This window comes from Marmota flaviventris, chromosome 19 (assembly GCF_047511675.1).
Source record: "Marmota flaviventris isolate mMarFla1 chromosome 19, mMarFla1.hap1, whole genome shotgun sequence".
NCBI lineage: Eukaryota > Metazoa > Chordata > Mammalia > Rodentia > Sciuridae > Marmota > Marmota flaviventris.
The window spans coordinates 17,715,556-17,736,091 of NC_092516.1; the positions used below are offsets into that span (position 1 = coordinate 17,715,556).

General features: G+C 43.3%; 1 protein-coding gene across 1 annotated transcript in view; it reads left to right on the forward strand.

Moving 5' to 3' along the window:
• The first annotated feature begins 691 nt into the window (after positions 1 to 691).
• Positions 692 to 20,536, forward strand: part of Lcmt1 (leucine carboxyl methyltransferase 1) — a 48,875-nt gene continuing 29,030 nt past the window's right edge. The window contains exons 1-2 of the mRNA XM_027948521.3: positions 692 to 955; positions 20,208 to 20,299. Of these exons, the coding sequence (XP_027804322.1) occupies positions 843 to 955; positions 20,208 to 20,299 (205 nt within the window). The 5' untranslated portion in view covers positions 692 to 842. The remainder of the gene's footprint in view (positions 956 to 20,207; positions 20,300 to 20,536) is intronic.

Genomic DNA, 20,536 nt, shown 5'->3' on the forward strand with positions numbered 1-20,536 from the left:
AGTGCCTTTCCCTAATTTTTGTGTCCCACACTCCCCAGTCCTTGATTCCTGGGACACTTTCCCTTGTTGCTTTTCTTTTCTATATATTATTTTATCACATACATAAATTTCTGTAATCAACATTAGTTTTGCTTGGTTTGCACTTTATCACTTTATCTTTCTTTCACCAAATAATTTATTGTTCTAACATTTAGCCGTTTATTTTCATTGTTACATAGTTTTTCGTGCACTACCTCCTCCACAACATTTCAAAGGAGATTCTGTGTGCAAAGACCTCCGCACAGGACCTGGCAGAGAGTGTCAGCCCTCCCTAAAAGTTGTTAAATTGTTGAATGACACTGAGCCCTTTTTTTTAAATTTTTCCTGGCTGGATTCTCTGCCCTTCGCTCCAGTGCTTAAGATCCTCCTAGCTCTTCTGCCCTGAGTTCATCATATTTACAAAATTTTGTGACCAGCAACCAGGAACCAGAAGTCCTCCCAAAGCAACTCAGACTACCCTTCCCAGGGAGCATTGCAGCACTCTTAGGTCATTTTCAATTTCCCTGCTCTTGAGGCACACTTCCGGGTCGTGTGGGCGGAGCCAAGAGAGTCCTCCAATGAGCAGCTCCGTGGTCTGAAAGGGCGGGGAAACAGCCCAATGAGCGTCACCGCAGAGGAGCCAATCAGCTGGAAGTTTGCTGGGGCCGCCGGCGGGGGCGGCGTCACTGAGCCGCGCCAGCTGAGCGGGTGGAGCCCGGCCCCTCTATCCTGCCTCCTCGGAGTGGTTTGCTCCTTGCTGCGCCGCTTGTGGACCCCCGCTTCCATGTCCCTGGTGGGCACAGCACCCCGGAACCTCCACGCCCATGGCTGCTAGCCTGAGGGAGCCCCCTTTCATCTCCTCTGCTTCCTCGTCCACCTGCGACACGGACGACGAGGGCGTGCGCGGCACCTGCGAAGATGCTTCTCTGTGCAAGAGGTGCCCGGTGGGCGCGGGGCTGGGGGCCGGCCCCGGGGTCGGGGCCTGGGTGTGGGGCGGGCCTGTGTCCGGGGACTGCTCCCGGACCCCGGAGAGGGATGCCGCGCGCAGCTCCAGCGACCCTCCGTAGCACCTGTGAAGCGCGCGGAGCAGGGGTTCCCGGCGCGTGTGAGCCTCGGTACCGGGAATGGGAGGACGGCGCTGGACAAAGCGCACACGGTCTGTGCCTTTTCCCTGGCAAGACGGACGGTCATGTTGCACACAGTAGCTACAACCTTGCTGGGTGTGGGAAGATTTCTCCTCCTTTGTAGGTTACATTTGGTGGTGGTCGTGATCCCCATTGTGCCCTTGAGACTCATGCCCATGAAGGGGAGGTGACTGTCCAGGGCCACATAATGTTTGTTTGCAGAACCAGTAGCACAGAGAGGCTTGAGAATTGGTGGTGTGGTAGGAGGTGTGTGTGTGTGGGGGGGTATTTCCAGTGCAGGTGGACCTCAGAGAAAGAGAACACGAGGCTTGTGGGTCTTCTTTTCATTCATTCAGCTTATTTATTGGGAGAGGACTTCATGCCAGGTCCTTTCTTGGGGCTGATGAGTGGGGTTTCAGTCATTGTGAATAGATGGCAAGCAAGTATGTGTGGGACATACTGGAACTCACAGCCTAGTTGGGAAAGACAGAAAACAAATTGTTACTCGTGAAATCTATAATTATAACTTTGTGTTGTGTTGTGGGAGGTGCAAGGTGCCATTAGCGTTTGTAATTTAGACCGTGATGTTTAGGTAGAGAAGAAAATGCTAAGGTGTAGGAGAGTGTTCAGGCAGAGCAAGAGAGGAGTATGGATTGTTAGAACAACAGAAAGAACTGGAAGAAGCAGGCTGGGGTCAGAGTGGTATTGTAGAGTGGGGAATTCCAAAGTTTTGGATGAAGGATTGTACTTTTAATAGGTTCTTAGAGAATAAGTATAGTCGTTTGGGGCTTGAACTCTGAAGCCAGACTCTTGTGAAACTGATCTCTGCCACTTACAAGTTGTGTGAACTTTGGGCAAGTTCCAAACACATTCTGCACCACATTTTTCTGATCTGTAAAATGGGTGTGGTATTAATGTTCACTTGAAGGTAGTTTTGAGGATCCAACGACATTTAGTATTAGTTTAGCAATCAGAGCAGTGAGTGAGTTAGTAGGTGTTAGTGGTGGTTGATTAAATACATGAAAAGATCCATATGTAGTCAAGTCTTGGACTCAATTCCTGATGAGATTTATAAATTTAAAGAGATTACATTTGCCTTTATTTCTCCTTTTCAGGTATCTTTGATCATATCTATAACACTGTTGAATCAATAATGTATTTTTCTCATATTGAGTGTCATTTTCTCTTTTTTTAAATATTTATTTGTTAGTTGTAGTTAGACACAACACCATTATTTCACTTACTTATTTTTTTATGTGGTGCTGAGGATGGAATCCAGGGTCTTGCACATGCGAGGCGAGCGCTCTACCCCTGAGCCACAACTCCAACCCCTGGAGTGTCATTTTCTAAGAGACTCTTTAGTTCCATCAAAAGTTTCAGAGAGAAAATTCTTTTTTTAGAGAGAGAATATATTTTTTTTTAATATTTATTTTTTAGTTATCGGCGGACACAACATCTTTGTTTGTATGTGGTGCTGAGGATCGAACCCGGGCCGCACGCATGCCAGGCGAGCGCGCTACCGCTTGAGCCACATCCCCAGCCCCCAGAGAGAAAATTCTTTTCAGCAGTTCTTATGGTCATACTAATTTAATATTTTTGGTAATTTTTTTTTTTTTGTAAACTTGCTTTCTTAAAACAAATAATGAGTCGGGCATGGTGGCACGCACCTGTAATCCCAGCGGCTCAGAAGGCTGAGGCAAGAGGATCACAAGTTGAAAGCCAGTCTCAGCAATTTAGTGAGACCCTGACTCAAAATAAAAAGGGCTGGGAATGTGGCTCAGTGGTTAAGCGCCCCTGGGTTCAAGCCTCGGTAACAAAACAAACAACAACAGATGTTGGCCTACTTTAGACCCATGAATCAGAATCTTCTGGAATATGTTCTAGTTATGAAGACTTCATGTTTTTGCCATCTGGATGCATTTCATCAGTGTTTTGTTTTGTTATCCACTGAGTTTTCCCTTTCTGAAAAAACATGCCATGAGAGTTTTTGAGAATTTTAAAATTAATTTTCTAATTATATTGCAGGACTCAATGTCTTTCAGTTTCTATGGTTCTGTAATCGACATCTGTACTATAATATAGTAAGCCCTTAAATTTTGGCAAAATTTATGATATTAGGATTTCTTGCATAAATTATGGACAAATTATTCTCCTCGTTGTGCCTCAGTCTTCTCATCTTTAAAATGGGGACAATACGGGTAATGTATCTTTTATGTGTGATGATCCAAATGTGATAATTAATGCAAAGTTGTTAGTACATGATTTGGCACAAAGTGAATCCCTCAATTATTAGTAATGTTTTTTCCTTGGTACCAGAGATTGAACCCAGGGGTGCTTTAGCACTAAGCCACATCCCCAGCCTTTTTTTTGTTGTTATTTTGGGACAAGGTCTCTCTAAGTTGCTTAGGGTCTCACTAAGTTGCTTAGGCTGGTCTTGAACTTGCGATCTTCCTGCCACAGCTTCCCAAGTTGTTAATATTACAGGTGTGCACCACCATACCTAGATTATTAGTAGTTTTGATTTCCCTTTAGTCTGGTATTATTATTATTATTATTATTATTTTAGAGAGAGAGAGAATTTTTTTTTTAATATTTAATTTACATTTTAGTTTTCGGCAGACACAACATCTTTGTTTGTGTGTGGTACTGAGGATCGAACCCAGGCCGCACACTTGCCAGGGAGCGCGCTACCACTTGAGCCACATCCCCAGCCCTAGTCTGGTATTATTTGGTTGAAGTTGCTGAATATGTAGTAGCTGTGAGTCTGGTTGTTCTTTTAACTGTGGCCTGTAACCTTGACCTAGAGCCATAAAGTCCCATTGGTCAAACACCTGGTATGTCTCATTTTCGGGGCAGAAAATGGCCGGATTAAGGCATTTCTTAAGAGAAGGAGTTTTCGCTCTTATGGAACTTGATTGATCATGGTGAGAGCGATTATGATAAAGGAAAAGCGTACCTTCCCTTGCTTTCTTTTATACATACCCTCTGTTTTAATGAGCTTTGCATCACTGTGACCAGAATACTGATCAGAACAACTTAGAGGAGGAAAGTTTTTTGGGGGGCTCAAGATTTCAGCGGTTCAGTCCATTGCTGAGTCCATTGCTCTGGGCCCAAGCTAAGGCAGAGCATCAAGGCTGAAGGGCCCCTGTGGAGGGAAGGGGTTTGGGTAGGCCAGGAGATGCACTCTTCAGCACCATACCCCATGACCCACCTCCTCTAGCCACTCCTTTTATCTGCCTATAGTTACCACCCAGTCCATGCAAACTAGCATGTTACTGATTAGGTAACAGCTCTCACAATCCAGTTGTTCCATCTGTGAATATTCCTGCAGAAACACAGGGGCTTTGAGGGGACACCTCATATCAAAACCATAACACCTTTTCCCACCCGTCTGCTCCTCGTTCATATTCTGACTCAGGCAGGGGGCCTTTGCCAGGTTGGCAGCTTGCTGTGTCAATTTCCAGCCACCAGAATTGTGACCTGGATGAACTTCTTTGTCTTATAAAGTACCCAGTCACAGGTATTTATTATAGCAACACACGCAGATACCCACCCCTCCTTTCCTCACTCTGCCTGTCATGCTCTGGCCCAGGTCAGCTTCCTATTCTTTGTGTACCTGTGACTCAGTGTTCCTGCAAAATGAGCAGTGTGTCCTCTGAAGCTGCTACTCCATAATCAACAGCCCTCTACTTCCTCGGTCCCTCCTTAGCCACTCTGTCTCCTGTTGCCTTAACCTTGACACAGCCCTAAGGATGTCCTTTTCTTGAAGTCCTCTCAAGTGGTCCATCTGTGCGCTCCATCCTAGCGTGTTGCAGAATCAGGGTGTTGGAGATAGCATTTTCCCTGTTGTTGGTTCCCCACCCCATTTCTTGGGATCCATCAAACCTAACTGGACCCCTGCGCATTGCTGCAGTCTGCTCTCTCCTGGCCGCTACCCTAATTCATTAAAGGTTGGAGTCCTGGCCCATAATCCTCCACCTACCTCAGTCTTTGACACCATCCTTGGTGAACTTGGTGACCAGCCTACATCTGGGTACTCATTTCCTGAGTGCCTCACCTGCAGTGATCCTCTTCTCCTCTGCCTCCATCGCTCATCGCCACTGTGAAGTCCTGGATTGTCCCACTGAGGCTGCAGTGTCCTTATGAGCGGCCGCCCTCTCCAACCCCTTCCTTTCCAGGGGCTCCCTCAGTTTATGAACCCCGCCCTTTTCCTCGGGACCTCCCTGGTTTTCTCTTCCTTCAGTCCCTCTTCTGTTGTTACCTCTCCACTGAGCTTAGAGTTCCTGGTCACCATTCAGTAATTCAGTTGGCAATATCTTTGTTTCTCTGGCCCTTTAGTCACAGTAGACCTAAACGCCCACTTGAGCCAAACTGTCCATTTTTCTCCTTGAAGACTTAGGGTAGAAGTCACACAACAGGCAGCTTGACACTATTGTGAATTCACGTCAGCCAGCCTTACTGTGCCCTCAGCAGAGCCTGACCATTTGTCTGTCTCAAGTATTCTTCGGAATACGTGATTCCAGCATTTTCTACTTTCCTCAGACTTATGATTTACCTTGATCCCCGGTTGCCCAACAGAGAATGGACACCTCAGGGTGGAGCACTAACTTCCCTCTAAGAACCTTCACCATCCTCTCCTACTGTGACAGGTGTCACGTCCTCCAGAGACACACCTATAGCTAATGGCATATCACCCATTTGCAACTAGGGAGAACACAGACTAGGGGGGCTGTAGGTCATATCAATAAGAGGGTGTTGAAAAGAGCTTTTAGGATTTGGGTTTGGCTGGGTGATTGGGGAAGCAAAAATTAGCTCTGGATTGAGTGCTCATAGGAAGAGGGGACAACTCTGTGATCCTGTAGCCCACTAGTCTTTTCTAGAAGGCCGTTTGGCTGAGTAGGACTGAAGCTGTTACTCATAAAGAAGCCAGTCACTCGCCAGCTGGGCCAGAGGGATGTTTGGTATTTTGTGGGTGGCACAGTGACCTTGTTTTTATCTATGCTTAGACAAAATTTTGAAGTGCCCTGTTTTTGTCCTTCATCTCTGTTGCAGAGTGCCAGTGTGCTGGTGTTCTCAGAGATTGTTTGTGTCCAATAGGAGAACACCACGGCCTCGCTCTGGTGCCAGGCCAGCCACCCACAGATTGAGGCCTGGCTCACAGTGGCAGGCCGGCCCCGGGCGTCAGGGCTGCTTTTCTCCTTTCACAGAGAAAGGGTGGATCTTGAAAAGATGCACAGGGGTATTCCAGGCAGAGGAAGATGGCTGATCAGAGCCCTTGAGGTGAAGCAGAGCAGAGTGAAGGGGAACTTGACGGGGGTGGGGGGGGGGGCAGCAGGAGAGCATCTGTAGAGGTCATCAGGGAACGAATCGCAGAAGGTCCCAAGGAGTGTGCGTTATCTCAGGATGTTCACTGGGGTACTGACATGATCGGGGCATATATTTTAGCTAAATCCCCAACATCTATGCGGGAGACGGGCAGGACCGTGACAAAGGGGTGTTTTGCCCCTTCCCATAGCCCTAGTTCTTGCGTAGGCTCTCCTCGCCGCCTTAGCCCTTCCTGTATTCATCCTTATTGTTCTTCCTGCTGCCAGGGTAGTTTTCAGAATCATGGATCTTGTCACTTACTTCAGTCTTTGGATTCCCCCTCAGTCACAGGGTACAAACCTGCACTCTGTTGCATGACCCACTGCACCTTTTTCATGATTTGGTCACCCTCGTCTGGACATTTGACAGCCACCTGTAACTCTCTACTTGACTGTCTCAGAATGATCTCAAGTCCCCTATTTCCAATGCCCATGATCACCTTCACACATCTGTCTCCCTGCCACCCACCACCTTCAACTTAGCGACGGGTGCCATTCTTCATCTAGTTCATGTGTAAGACAGGTGGCATCATCTTGGCAGTACCCTTTCGCTTTCCCCTTATGTGGTCAGTCTCATGCTGGTTCCCTCCTGAGTATTGCTGGGATTTGCTTCCTTCCTTCCACCTCTGCTTCTGGCGTCTCAACCCAAGGTGAAGTCAGCTGTGGCCCAGCCAAGGCCCTGGTCGGCCTCCTGCGTGCCACCCCCATCACTCTTAAATTATCCCAATCCATATCTCACAGTGGAGCCACAGGTTTGGAAAAGGTCCACTTGATTATGTCGCTTCCTAACTTAATGGCTCCTGTTGCAGTTTGAAAAAGACCAAAGTCCTTCCCCAGACTTCAGGAGCACTGCCTGCTCTGCCCTGTGTTCCCAGCACTGCTTCATACCACTCTACCCTCCCTGTGCCGTCCTTCCTCAGGGCCATCAGCATGTCGTTCCCTCTGCTTCAGATGCTTCCTCCCACCTTCCTTTGACTAACTGGCTCCACGTCAGTTCACGGAATAATGCATGCATTCATTCAACATTCTTTTATTGCGTGCCTGCTTAATTTATGGAGGTGCTCTTCTTGAAACCGTGGATACAGAAGTGAACAAACCAAATGAGCTCTTATGGACCATTGATCCCAGTGGGGGAAACAGCTAGGAACAAATAAGCCAAATACCAGCATGCCAGTTGGTGGTAGGTGCATTCTTGTTGGAAGGAGTTGTGATTTGAGAGGCGGTAACCAGGGAAGGTAAATACAGTTTCCCAGGTAGAGACTAGAGAGTGGAAGGCCCTGAGGCCAGAGCTGGCCCTACCTGTTCCAGGAAAAGCAAAGCCAGAGTGAGAAGGTGAGGGGTGTTGGTGGAGAGGTTGCAGGCCATATCTAGTAGGCTTTCTTTTTTTTTTTTTAATACTGGGGATTAAACTTAGGGACACTTTACCACTGAGATACATCTCCAGCCTTTTTTAAAATTTTGAGACAAGGTCTTGCTAAATGGCTAGGGCATTGATGAGTTGCTGAGGCTGACTTGAACTTGTAATCCTCTTGCCTCAGCTTCCCATGTTGCTGACATTATAGTCCTGCGCCACCATGCCAGGCTCTAGTAAGAATCCAGTTTTTACCCTGAGACCAGAGTCATGGAGGATTTGGAACCCAAGAGTGAAAAGATCTGACTTGAGTTTTAGCAGGATCAGTGCAGTTTCTCTGCTGGGAACAGACTGTAGCAGGCGAGGATGGTGGCAGGGAGATTAAATCTACTAGTGCAGGGAGCATCCGAAGTGACAGATGCTGTGCTTGGTGCAGAATGATAGTGGAGGAGGTGTTGAGAAGCATCAGGCTCTGGATGCATTTGGAAGATGGAGCTGATATAATATGCTGACAGATGGATGTGGGGTGGGACTGAGGAGTCCAGGATGGCTCCAGGGTGCTTGAGTAGTTCAGATGTGGCTCTGTCAAAGAGGTGCTCTGACACCACAGATCTATGCCTAGCATCCCCTGAGTCTCCTTTGTAGTCAACAGCGCAGAAGTTCATTACTTAATGTTTGTCTACCCCAAACTTGACACAGAGCAGGGACCATGCCTGCCTGCGTGCTATCGACATTGAAGACACACAGTGAGTATTTGTCATGTTAGAAGCTGAATGCACATGTTCAAGATTACATTTCCTGATGAGGTCTTAAAATTTTTTTCTCTTTTACTGGTTTTGAGCAGTCTATATATTTTTTTAAATTATTTTTGTTGTTGTTAGTGTATCTTTATTTATGTGTGGTGCTGAGAATTGAACCCAGTGCCTCACACTTTCTAGGTAGGTGCTCTCCCACTGAACTACAAACCCAGCCCTAGTCTATATTTTTTAAGAAACCAGATCAGGGCCTGTAGGGCTGAAATTTCATTGTGAAACTTACAGCCCTTAATTTGGTTTCTCTACCAAACTGAAAAATGCCCTCCCTTCCTCCTGACCTGGAAGCAGGTCCCAGGGTCACCTGCAGGCAAAGCCAGATTTTTCCGGAGGGCTCTGGCCCCAGGCCTTTCCAGCACACTGCATCTTTAACTGAGCCCCAGGGAGCAAGGTAGAGATTTGATCTGAAATGTTTTCAAGGTAGGTACTATTTTCCATTCCCAGAGAAGATTTGCCACTTTAGAAGTAGAACATTCTGTTGAAGATAAATGAGCTGCAAAACTTGTCCATGTGTAAAGTAAAATAAATTATGGAGGACTTCTTTCTTTCTTTCCTTTTTCATTTTTTTTAAAGGAACAAATTCAGTTTTGGAAAATATCTGTCAAAGATAATGATCTTGGATCTAGAATATCAATATCCCATAATTTTTTCCTCTTAAAAGCTTATTTTTGTAATGGCAGTGGTGAGTACCTCCCTGCCCCCTTTAGTGCTCTAATGTGGGCATTTGGCACGTGTCATTTCACCCGGGCTTGCCTCATTCTTTTTTAATGGCTGCACGGTGTTCTGGGTGTGGTGGTGCTTTAACCATTCTTCTGTTGTCCTACTGAGATGGTTCTGTTTTTGCTACTCAGATCATGCTGTGGTCAGCATCTTCCCACATGTGTTGGAGTATTCCTAGGAAAGATTTGTGTTATGAAATTTCTGTAAAATTGTCCCGGGAAGAGGTTGTATTAGTTTCTTTTCCCATTCATGTTGAATGAGATGCAAATATTGAATATTGTCAGTTTCTAAATTGTTTCATCAACTGACAAGTGGAAAATAATAGTTTTTAAATTTGAAATTGGCAGATTTTTGTGTGATCCCTATCTGCATATCTCCATATCACTTCTTATTGGGTTGTTTGGCTTTTTCTTGTTTGTTTTGTTTTTTGGCAATTCTGGAGATTGAACCCAGGGTCTTATGCATGCTGTGCAAGCACTTTTTTTTTAAACCATTGAGCTTCATCTTGTGTGTTTATTATTAGTTTGTAAGAACTTTCTCTATCAAGGATTGGACTCTGTATTTGTTGCAGTATTTTCTGGAAAGCTGCTACATGTCTTTCAGTTTAACTTGTTCAGGGTTTTTTTTTTTGTTTTGTTTTGTTTTAAAGAGAGAGAGAGAGAATTTTAATATTTATTTTTTAGTATTTGGCGGACACAACATCTTTGTTTATATGTGGTGCTGAGGATCGAACCCGGGCCGCACACATGCCAGACGAGCGCACTACTGCTTGAGCCACATCCCCAGCCCGTTCAGTGGGTTTTATAGTAACAGAAGTAGTAAAGCTTTATGTTGTGAAATCTGACAATCTTGCCTGGCATGGTGCACACACCTGTAATCCCAGCTATCAGGGAAACTGAGGCAGGAGGATTTTAAGTTTGGGGTCAGCCTGAGCAACTTCATGAGATCCTGTCTCAAGAAAACAAAAATAAAAAAGAAGGGCTAAGCATGTAGCTCAGTGGTAGAGCACTTGCCTAGCATGCAGGAGACCTGAGTTCAATCCCCTGTACCACAAACTCCTCCCCCAGAAAGTCTGACAGTCTTTTTTTTTTTTTTTTGAGAGATATATATATATATATATATATATATATATATATATATATAAATTTTTTTTTTTTTTTTGGTAGTTGTACACAGTAACTTTTATTTATTTTTATATGGTGCTGAGGATGGCACCCAGGGCCTTGCACATGCGAGGCGAGCCTTGCACATGGCGAGTCAAGCGCTCTGCCACTGAGCCACAACCCCAGCCCCCCCCCTTTTTTTAATGAAGTTATATTTTAGACCAAATTCAAATAGGACAATTTAGTAAGATTTCTAATCACTTATAGAATTACACTGGGAACTCTTTATACATAATGTGCTACTGAACTGTAGACATGAACTAGCACTGTATTTCTTGACTATTGACTCCAAAATCACTCCTACCATACACTCCAACTTAAAATAAACAAGCATTTCCATTTGTGTGATTAAATATTAGTCAATATAGCCAATGTAACTGATTCCAAATATTGGAATAGAAAGCATGAATCTAAATATGCAATAATCATGCACAATTAATCATGAAGATCCATTTCTAGTAGTCCTCTGAGGTCAGATTTTATGTACGGTAATGGCATCTGTTGAGGATAATTCTGTCTTTCTTTGACAAAAAAAGTAAACTATGATGTCATGTTATAAAATGTAAATTAGTGTTTAACAGTTAAGGAATTTCTTTCCTTTTGATTTAATATATTTTAACAATTTTGAGAATTTGGATTTTTTTTTAATATTTATTTTTTAGTTTTAGGTGGACACAGTATCTTTATTTTTATGTGGTGCTGAGAATCGAACCCAGTGCCTCACACATGCTAGGCGAGCATGCTACCACTTGAGCCACATCCCCAGCCCGTGAGAATTTGGATCTTGAGATGATAAGAACCAAGCATAAAAGCCTGATCTATTTTGAAATCAATGCATATATATGCTTTATTTATTCTGTATATATTTTTTGGATTCAAAAGTTCCTTTTAGGGGCTGGGATTGTGGCTCCCAGCGATAGAACACTTGCCTAACAAGTGTGAGGCCCTGGGTTCGATCCTCAGTACCAATAAAAATAAATAAAAAAAAGTATTGTGTCCAACTACAATTAAAAAGTAAATATATATATATATATATATATATATATATTTTTTTTTTTTTTTTTTTTTTTTTTTTTTTTAAAGTTCCTTTTATTTATCCATGCAGCTTTTGAAGTTGCACATTTCTCTTTCCTTTTTTTTTGGTATTGGGGATTGAACTCAGGGGCATTTGACCACTGAGCCATGTCCCCAACCCAATTATTTTGTATTTTATTTAGAGACAGGGTCTTGCTGAGTTGCTTAGTGCCTCACCATTGCTGAGGCTGGCTTTGAACTCACAATCCTCTTGTCTCAGCCTACTGAGCCAATGGGATTATAGACATGCGCTACTGTGCCTGGCTACGTTTTTTTTTTTTTTTTAGATATACATGACAGTAGAGTGTATTTTGACATATTATACTTACTCTAATTAGGATCCCATTCTCCCAGTTGTACATGATGTGGAGATTCACTGTGATGTATTCATGTATGAACACAGAAAAGTTATGTCACATCTGACAAATCTTTACCTTTGGGGTTGAGAGTTATTTCTAAACATCTTTAGAAAGATGTTTCTAATCATCATAATAGTTTCTGTTGTAAGCTGCAGTCATTTTGTCCCTAGTCATTATTGTCTATCTTTGTATGTTGATTTGAGACATCACTTGTATTATGTACTACATTCTTACATATGTGGTAATACAGTAATGTGTGTGTCTCCTTGATTTGCAGTTGACATTGTTTTTGTTTATACATTGCGTCAGAGCTTCCTTAGCTTGTTTTTCAGGGTAAGGATAGGTTTGTAGTAGGGAAGTCAGAATTTTCCTAGTTCATTTGAACAACTGTTCTTCAGGAAGGCAGAGGAAACAAAAGGGATGCTAGCAAAAGTCGTGTGTTTTGAGCCCGTTCCTTGTCATCAAGAAAGCGAGTTCTTTTCAGGGATCCCTAGTCTGTAGACTTCCTATTGGCCAGGGAGGGAAGAATTCTGACAGGGCAAACTGACACCGCAAACAGAATCTTAGTAAGAAGGAAGCAGGTGGTAGAGGTTAGAACGTGCTGTGGTCGAAGGTGACCCCCAAATTCATGAGTTGGAAACTTAATTTCTGCTACAGCAGTGTTGCTAGTGGGGCCTTGTGGAGGTGTTCAGGTCGTGAGGCCTCTGCCCTCGTGAGTGGATTAATGACACTGTAACAAGGGCTGGCCAGCGTGGGTTTGTGCCCTCTTCCCCTTCCTTCCTCGTGTGGATGCAGCAAGAAGGCCCATACCAGAGACCAAACCTTGGTCTTGAATGCCCCAGCCTCCAGATCTACAGGGAAATAAATTTCTGTTGTTTATAAACTATTCAATCTCAGGTATTTTCTTATCATATCACAAGGCATACTATGACAGAAGGGGAACTTTGAAGGTTGGCTTCATCCTCCTCCTCACCTCCTCCCTCAGGTACTCTTTTTTTTTTTTTTTTTAATGTGGTGCTGACACTTGAACCCAGTGCCTCACACATGCCAGGTGAATGTGCTACCACTGAGCCACAGCCACAGCCTCCCCAGGTACTTTTGAAAGCGACGAGAGAAAGAAAAGGTGGGGGGCGTGGAGTGGGGGATAGGGGAATAGAGGGAGATAATTTACATATAATAAAATGCTAAATCTTCGTGTTTTTTTTTTTTTATAAAGAGAGAGAGGAGAGAGAGAGAGAATTTTAATATTTATTTTTTAGTTCTTGGCGGACACAACATCTTTGTTTGTATGTGGTGCTGTGGATCGAACCCGGGCCGCATGCATGCCAGGCGAGCGCGCTACCACTTGAGCCACATCCCCAGCCCTTTGTGGTTTGTTTTGATGAGTGATATAATTATATGCATCTTTGTACCACCACCCAAAACAAAACATGTTTCTGAAACTCCAGAATATTCTCTCATATCTCCTTCTAGTAAGTCTCCTACCAACCATTTTCTGATTTTGGCTACTGTTAGAGTAGATTTGCTTATTCTTGAACATCATATATATGGACTTGTATAGGACATATTGTTTTGTGGGTTGTTTTTTTTTTCACTCAACAGGTTACTTGAAGTTTATCCATGTTGCGTATGTTGTCAAAGAAAAACAAAGCCAGGTAATAAAGTGCTATTGGGAGATTTTAATCAGTACTAACTCTTAGAGTTCATTTTAAGCCAGCATGAACTGAAGTAACTGAACTTGAGTTTGAGTAGAGGTGACTAGTTGTTTTAGGGGGAATGATGAAGCAGGGAGGTGAGCAGGGGCTCAGTAGGTTCAGGAGGTGAAAAATTACAAAGAGCAGGAAGGCTGGTTGGTTCATGGACACCCAGCTGGCTTTGCTAACTGGTGCTTTTGGAAGTTAGGCTCCTGCTTCCCATGGAGGCTGAGGCCAGAGCCCTGTCTTAGGTATTGAATGAAATGGCCAGTTCTTTTGGCAGCCTTGAGTTTCCTCAGGCAGGAACTTGAAGGGGTGATGGGCTGTTAGAAATTATGTTAGTGTTTGCTCAGATCTTTGTAGGCCAAGGCTGAGGCCTGTCAGGAAGAAGGCTCAGAGGAGCCTGGCTAGAGTTGGGTCCAGGAGAGAATCTTTGTCAGTGTAAAATGATTTGTGTCTTTTTCCTGGTGTGTGATTTTTTTTTTTTTTCTTCCTGAGCATTTACCTGCTGATGGACATTCACACCGTGTCCAGCGTGGCCATTGTAAATGGGCTGTGAACATTCTTATATAAGACTTTTCATTTCTCCTGGATTCTCCTTGCTAGGAGTAGAATTGCTTAATCATAGGGTGGTTGATACTTAACTGCCAAACTAATTTCCAAAGCGGCTTATCAGTTTACACTTCCACCAGCAATGTCTCAAAACTCCAGTTGCTCTTTATCTTGTTAACATGGGTATTGCCTAGAGGTGCCAGATAGCATCGAATTATGGCTCAGAATGACATTTCCATGGTGACTCATTTTTCACATTGGCTGTTTTGATATCTTTTATGTACTATCTGTTCAAGTCTTTTGTTAATTTATTATGTATTCTAGATAGGAATTCTTTAACAGATGTGGGTGTATTATACATACGCGTATAGGAAGGTAAAATTTAAAAATATAATTTACAATAGCATAAAAAACTGGGAGTAAATTTAATGAAAGACAGGGAACACCTTTACACAGAAAACTATAAAATATTACTGAGACATTAAGGACTTAAATGGGAGATACATTTTGCTCAGACATTAGAAGATGTGATATAAAAACCTTAAGGTTTTTATTCTTTTCAATTTAGTATATACAGTGAGATCCCAATCAAAATACTATCCATGTTTTTTGAAGAAATTAACAAATGTATATAGAATAGAGGATCTATATCATTGCCCTCTACCTTCCCTCCCTCTGCAAAAACAAAACAAAACAAAACAATTTCAAAATAACAGAGATGGAGGACTTATACTGCTCAGTTTTGACATTATTAAGTTTTAAGATTTGCTGTAACACTGTAGTAAAAAAAATAGTGTGGCCCTGGCATAAAGATGGATGAATTGATGAATAAAATGGAACGGATAATTCAGAAATAACCTACATATGTACTGTCAGTATTGATTTTAGCCTCAAGTAAGTCAGTTCATTGGGAAAAGGAGAGTCTCTTGACCTGGTAATTCTGGATCATCTGGATCTTCAAATGGGAAAAAAAGTGTTGACCCCTACTCATTCCATATGTATGAATCATGGGTGGATTATAAACTTGTACGTCAAAGCTAGAATCACAGAGCTTCCTATGAAAAGGAGAAAATATTTGCAACATTGGAAGACCAAATGTTTCATAGACAGAATGCCAAAAGCACTAACTATAAAGGAAAAGTAGATATTTTAAGAAAATGAATAGGCAAACCTTGTTCATGATATATGTTCTTTTTTTAAATTTATTTATTTTTTAGTTTCCGGCGGACACAACATCTTTGTTTGATGTGGTGCTGAGGATCGAACCTGGGCTGCACGAGCGCGCTACCGCTTGAGCCACATCCCCAGCACTATGATATATGTTCTTTTTTATTTTTATAATTTTTAATATTTATTTATTTTTAGTTATCGGCAGACATAACATCTTTGTTTGTATGTGGTGCTGAGGATCGAACCCGGGCCGCACGCATGCCAGGCGAGCGCGCTACCACTTGAGCCACATCTCCAGCCCCTGATATATGTTCTTAAATCCTTTTTTCCCCAAAGTAGTTTAGCATTATTTAGATCCAGAACATCTTGTTATTATATTACATATTGGTTGTTGTTTTATAAAGTTAGAGATGGGACATTGACCCAGGGAACTCTCTAACTGGATTCCCCTGTTTATTTCATCGTGTTGTGAATTTTGGTCCCTTTTTCATTTATACTTTGCCCAGTAGCACAGCGAGTAGATTTTATTTTTAATTGACACATAATAGTTGTGCATACTTACAAGGTATAGTGTGACATTTCAGTACATGCTAAAATGTGTAATGATCTGATCAGGGTAGTTGGCATATCATATATTTACCATTTCTTTGCATTAGAATCATTCCAAATCCTCTCTGCTAGCGAAATTAGTTGTGGTCAACAGTAGTCATCCTATTATCTGTAGAATATTAGAAGTTATTGCTTCTATTTACCTGCACCCCTGTACTTGTTAACCATCCTCTCTATCCATTCTACCCCACACTCTTCCTGCGTAGGGTAAATAGTATTTTCCATTCTACTTCTCTGATATCACTTTTTTAGCTTCCACATAAATGTGAGAAGGGACAGTCAATTTTAGATCACATTAATTCATATAAAATAATTATATATTAGATGAAACCAGAAGACAAAACAGATAGTATTTTGGGAGATGGGGAATAATTGTTGCCTGTGAGTCTTCTTAAGTGTCAAGGCCAATTTTTTTAGGTGGTTCAAGTAAAGACTGGCAGATGAACTCAGACCTCGTAGACAGGGCAACAAATGCAATCTCCATTTAGGTGTAGTCTGTTGCCCTCAAGATTTTGCTTCTTGCTTTCCATTTATAGACCAAGAATAAAACCATCAGGAAATAGAAACTAAAGATGTGACCAAAAGAACTGAAAGAATAACAATAAAATTCAAGTTGGAGATAGTACAACATTTTAAAAGAGCACAGCAGTATGCTGTCAAAACCCTAGTCTTGAAATCTTAATGCTGAGAACAGTCAGTTGATTTTTGTATTCACAAATACGTACCTGTACACACAGATAGGCATACACACACACACACACACACACACACACTCACTCACTCTTTAAGCAACCAAAGTGTTAGGAGGGAAACAAGAAGTGAGGATAGGGGAGATCTAAATCCAGGAGGGTAAGTAGGTTTGAGAGGTAGTAGAATCCCACTACTGCCTAGAAGTTCTGCAGCTTGAGGAGCTGCCTGACTTTGTTTGCAAAGCAGCCTTCCTCCTAGGCTTTTCCAAGGGTGATCTGTGTTCTTGTTTGTCAAGCATTTGGAATAATGCCTGGCTTGTCCTAAGCCCTCGGTGAGGTGCCAGCCTTCCTCCTGGCAGGAACAGCAGGGAGGGCCTCTTCCCTTCCCCAGCCTGCTGGGAGGGGTCTCACACCTCTCTGCTGAAGGACCCATTGTTGCAGTTGACACTTATGCAAAGGGATGCCGCCTGTAAATGCTTCTGGAGTGAATGCGTGGTTGGACTGGGTTGGTGTTCTCACAAAGGAATGTGAAATGATTTTAGGTGGGACCAGCCAGACATTTTACATTTCAATAGGTAGGAATTTATTAGTGTCTCCCTAGGAGAAAATGCTCGGAGCCAGTCAGCCCTGGGTGATAGGCAAATGCCTGGGGAGTGAAAAGACTTACCGAGCCAGTGGTAGGTGACTGGAAATTGAGAGCAGTGGCGGGTTGAATCAAGACTAGAAAATGTTGAAGGTCTTTCCAAATCTGACAGTTTTGATTATTTTAATCAGAGTTTTAAAACAGGAAGTCAGGATATATGGAAGCAAGGGAAGTTGTTTGGGTTTTTATTTTGAGCCGAGGAGCGCAGTGGAAATGGACCACAGCGTCCCGATGGTGTGAGGACACACTGTTGGCAGCGCTGGGTGACTCGGTGCTCTCTGTGGGCAATGTGTGTGTGTGCGCGCGCAGACAGCTTACATACAGTCATAGAGATGACTATACGATACAGATACATTTTTCTAACTATTAGGAACATCCTCTGCATATAAGTTTTAGTCTGCTTTGTTCCCGGGATGTTCATACCCTCCTGTTCAGTGTTCCTGGAGAAAGCTCCTGTGCCATTGCTGTGTTCACTTAGGGTGAGCCCTGAAGTGGACCGGTTAGGTCTGGCCCGTGTGTCCGGCTGTTCTGCCTGTTGCTGCAGCGCCTCGCACACGGTTGTGTAGCTCTTGTTTCCAGCCGCAGCGCTCGAGCGCCCTCTTCCCCCTCCTCCTACAAAGCCAAGGTCTATTAGAAAATGGTTTTGTTGCCAGTTTGTTAAAGGAAATATTGCTGTTTTTGCTTTCATTTTGCATTTTCTTGGATCATCAGTATTGTTTTCTTTGGGTGGGGGGAGTACTGGGGATTGAGCCCAGAGACGCTTTTCCACTGAGCTACACCCCTAGATCTTTTTATTTTTTGTTTTGAGACAGGGTCTCAAAAAGTTCGGGGGGCTGGGGATGTGGCTCAAGTGGTAGAGCGCTCGCCTAGCATGCATGCGGCACTGGGTTTGATTCTTAGCACCACATAAAAATAAAACAAAGATATTGTGTCCACATAAAACTAAAACCTAAATTAAAAAAAAATAAAAAAATAAAAGTTCAGGCTGGCCTCGAACTTGCTATCCTCCTGCCTTGGCCTCTGGGATTCAGAGGTGCACCACTGCGCCCCATCGGCAGACACTTTCTAAATTCCTCTTTCCTGTCTCCTCTCAGCAGAAGGCACAGATGAGCACTGTGTCAATTTAGGGTTGGACAGAACCTCAACTGCAGATAGGGCTTTCCCCACTAGATGGCACTGGAAGACCCTTTGAAATCAGCGTTGAACAGGGGGAAAGCATGTTTTCCCTTGCACCTAGATCTTCAGCTCAAGCCTGAGACAAAACCTCCAACAGCCTTAACCCTTACTAGTGCATGCTGATATTTTCTATTTTTTTTTTTACATTTTTATTGGTTGTTAAACATTACAAAGCTCTTGACATATCATATTTCATACATTTGATTCAAGTGGGTTATGAACTCCCATTTTTACCCCGTATACAGATTGCAGAATCACATCGGTTACACATCCACGTTTTTACATATTGCCATACTAATGACTGTTGTATTCTGCTATCTTTCCTATCCTCTACTATCCCCCCTCCCCTCCCCTCCCATCTTCTCTCTCTACCCCATCTACTGTAATTCATTTCTCTCCCTTGAGATATTTTCTATTTTACTTTCCTTCCTACTGAAAAAAAAAAAAAAACAAATAGGATTGCACACTAATTTCATGTCAATGGGTCACAATTTACTGTTCCAAAAGCAAATTATTTTAGATAACTGAGAAAGTTTACTGTTATAAAACTTTGCAAGTGTACTGATTTCCTTTGGGAAGTTTGGATCACCGAATCCTACCTGTCAGTGAGTGTTTTGCATGTTTGTGTATTGAGTTCGCTGCGTTAACCCATGTGCTTCCCTCATGGGTGTCTGGATGTGCAAACAGATGAGAGAGACTGTGGGAGACAGGTTTGCACAGAATCTGGCACCTACTGTAGCAAGGTAGGAGTAAGCCTTGATGAAAAGAGAAGATATGGCATCTGCTTCAGGAGCTTAGAATCCACCTGGGAGATACACACACACATGCACACACCACACGTGCACACGCACACAAACGCACACATACACATACTTAAGTTCCTTCCTAGTTGTGTAGGAACATGGAAATGGAGATATGCTAAGGGTACCAGTTAGGATGTTTTAGGCTGCAAGTAAGAGGCCTTCTTAAATTGCCTAAACGATAGACACGTATCACACAGACTATATGTTGACAGCAGACCAGGCTGCAGTTCCGCAGAAATTTAGGGTGGCCTTGGGATCCAGGCTCTTCTTGTCATGACTTGTCAGTTGTCCTAAGGCCAGCTGACATGGTTGCCAGAAGGTGTCCAGAGCATGATCAGGGCTTTAGCTCCTAGTACTCCTTGTAGTACAGATACTGCTCCTGGTAGTGTAGAACTTAGACTTTGGTCATGTTTTCTGAGTTGGTTTATTTGTTCCTGGTTTCCCCACTGTGATCTCTAAAGAAGTGTCATTACTAGTACTTGATACAGAATTGGGAGAAATACTTAGGTAGCAATTCGTGATGCTCACCAGTATCTTTGGTTCTTCCTCTGGGGACACACTGTTTGGTTTTGTGCAGCTACCTGGTCAGCTCTGACCAGTGAGTTCACTGAGTAAACAGGTAGTTAACAGTGTTCTTTATGAAGTATGAGTGGGGTTTTTGCTGTTTAGAGTCCTAGGGAAGGTGAGAAACGACCACTGTGGGATCCATAGTGGGCGGTTTAATGTGACAGTGGATGGATGAGTCTATTTAAAGGTGCAGTGGGGCTCTACAGTGTGCATTTATTGCCCTTTGTGGTACAGTTGTCCTCTATACCTGGGACCTGGGCAGTGGAGCCTGGGCCTGACCTACCAGCTGCACTCATGGCCTACTCTTTGGCCCCTTCCAGGTTTGCAGTGAGCGTTGGCTACTGGCATGATCCTTACATCCAGCACCTCGTGAGGCTGACTAAAGAGAGGAAGGCCCCTGAAATTAACAGAGGCAAGTACCATCTCCCTCCCCACCACCTGCTCACCACATAGGAGACCTGAGGTTTTAGGGATTCGTTCTTTTTTTTTTTTAAAGAGAGAGTGAGAGAGAGAGAGAGAGAGAGAGAGAGAGAGAGAGAGAGAATTTTTTAAATATTTATTTTCTAGTTTTTGGCAGACACAACATCTTTGTTGGTATGTGGTGCTGAGGATCGAACCTGGGCCGCACACATGCCAGGCGAGCACGCTA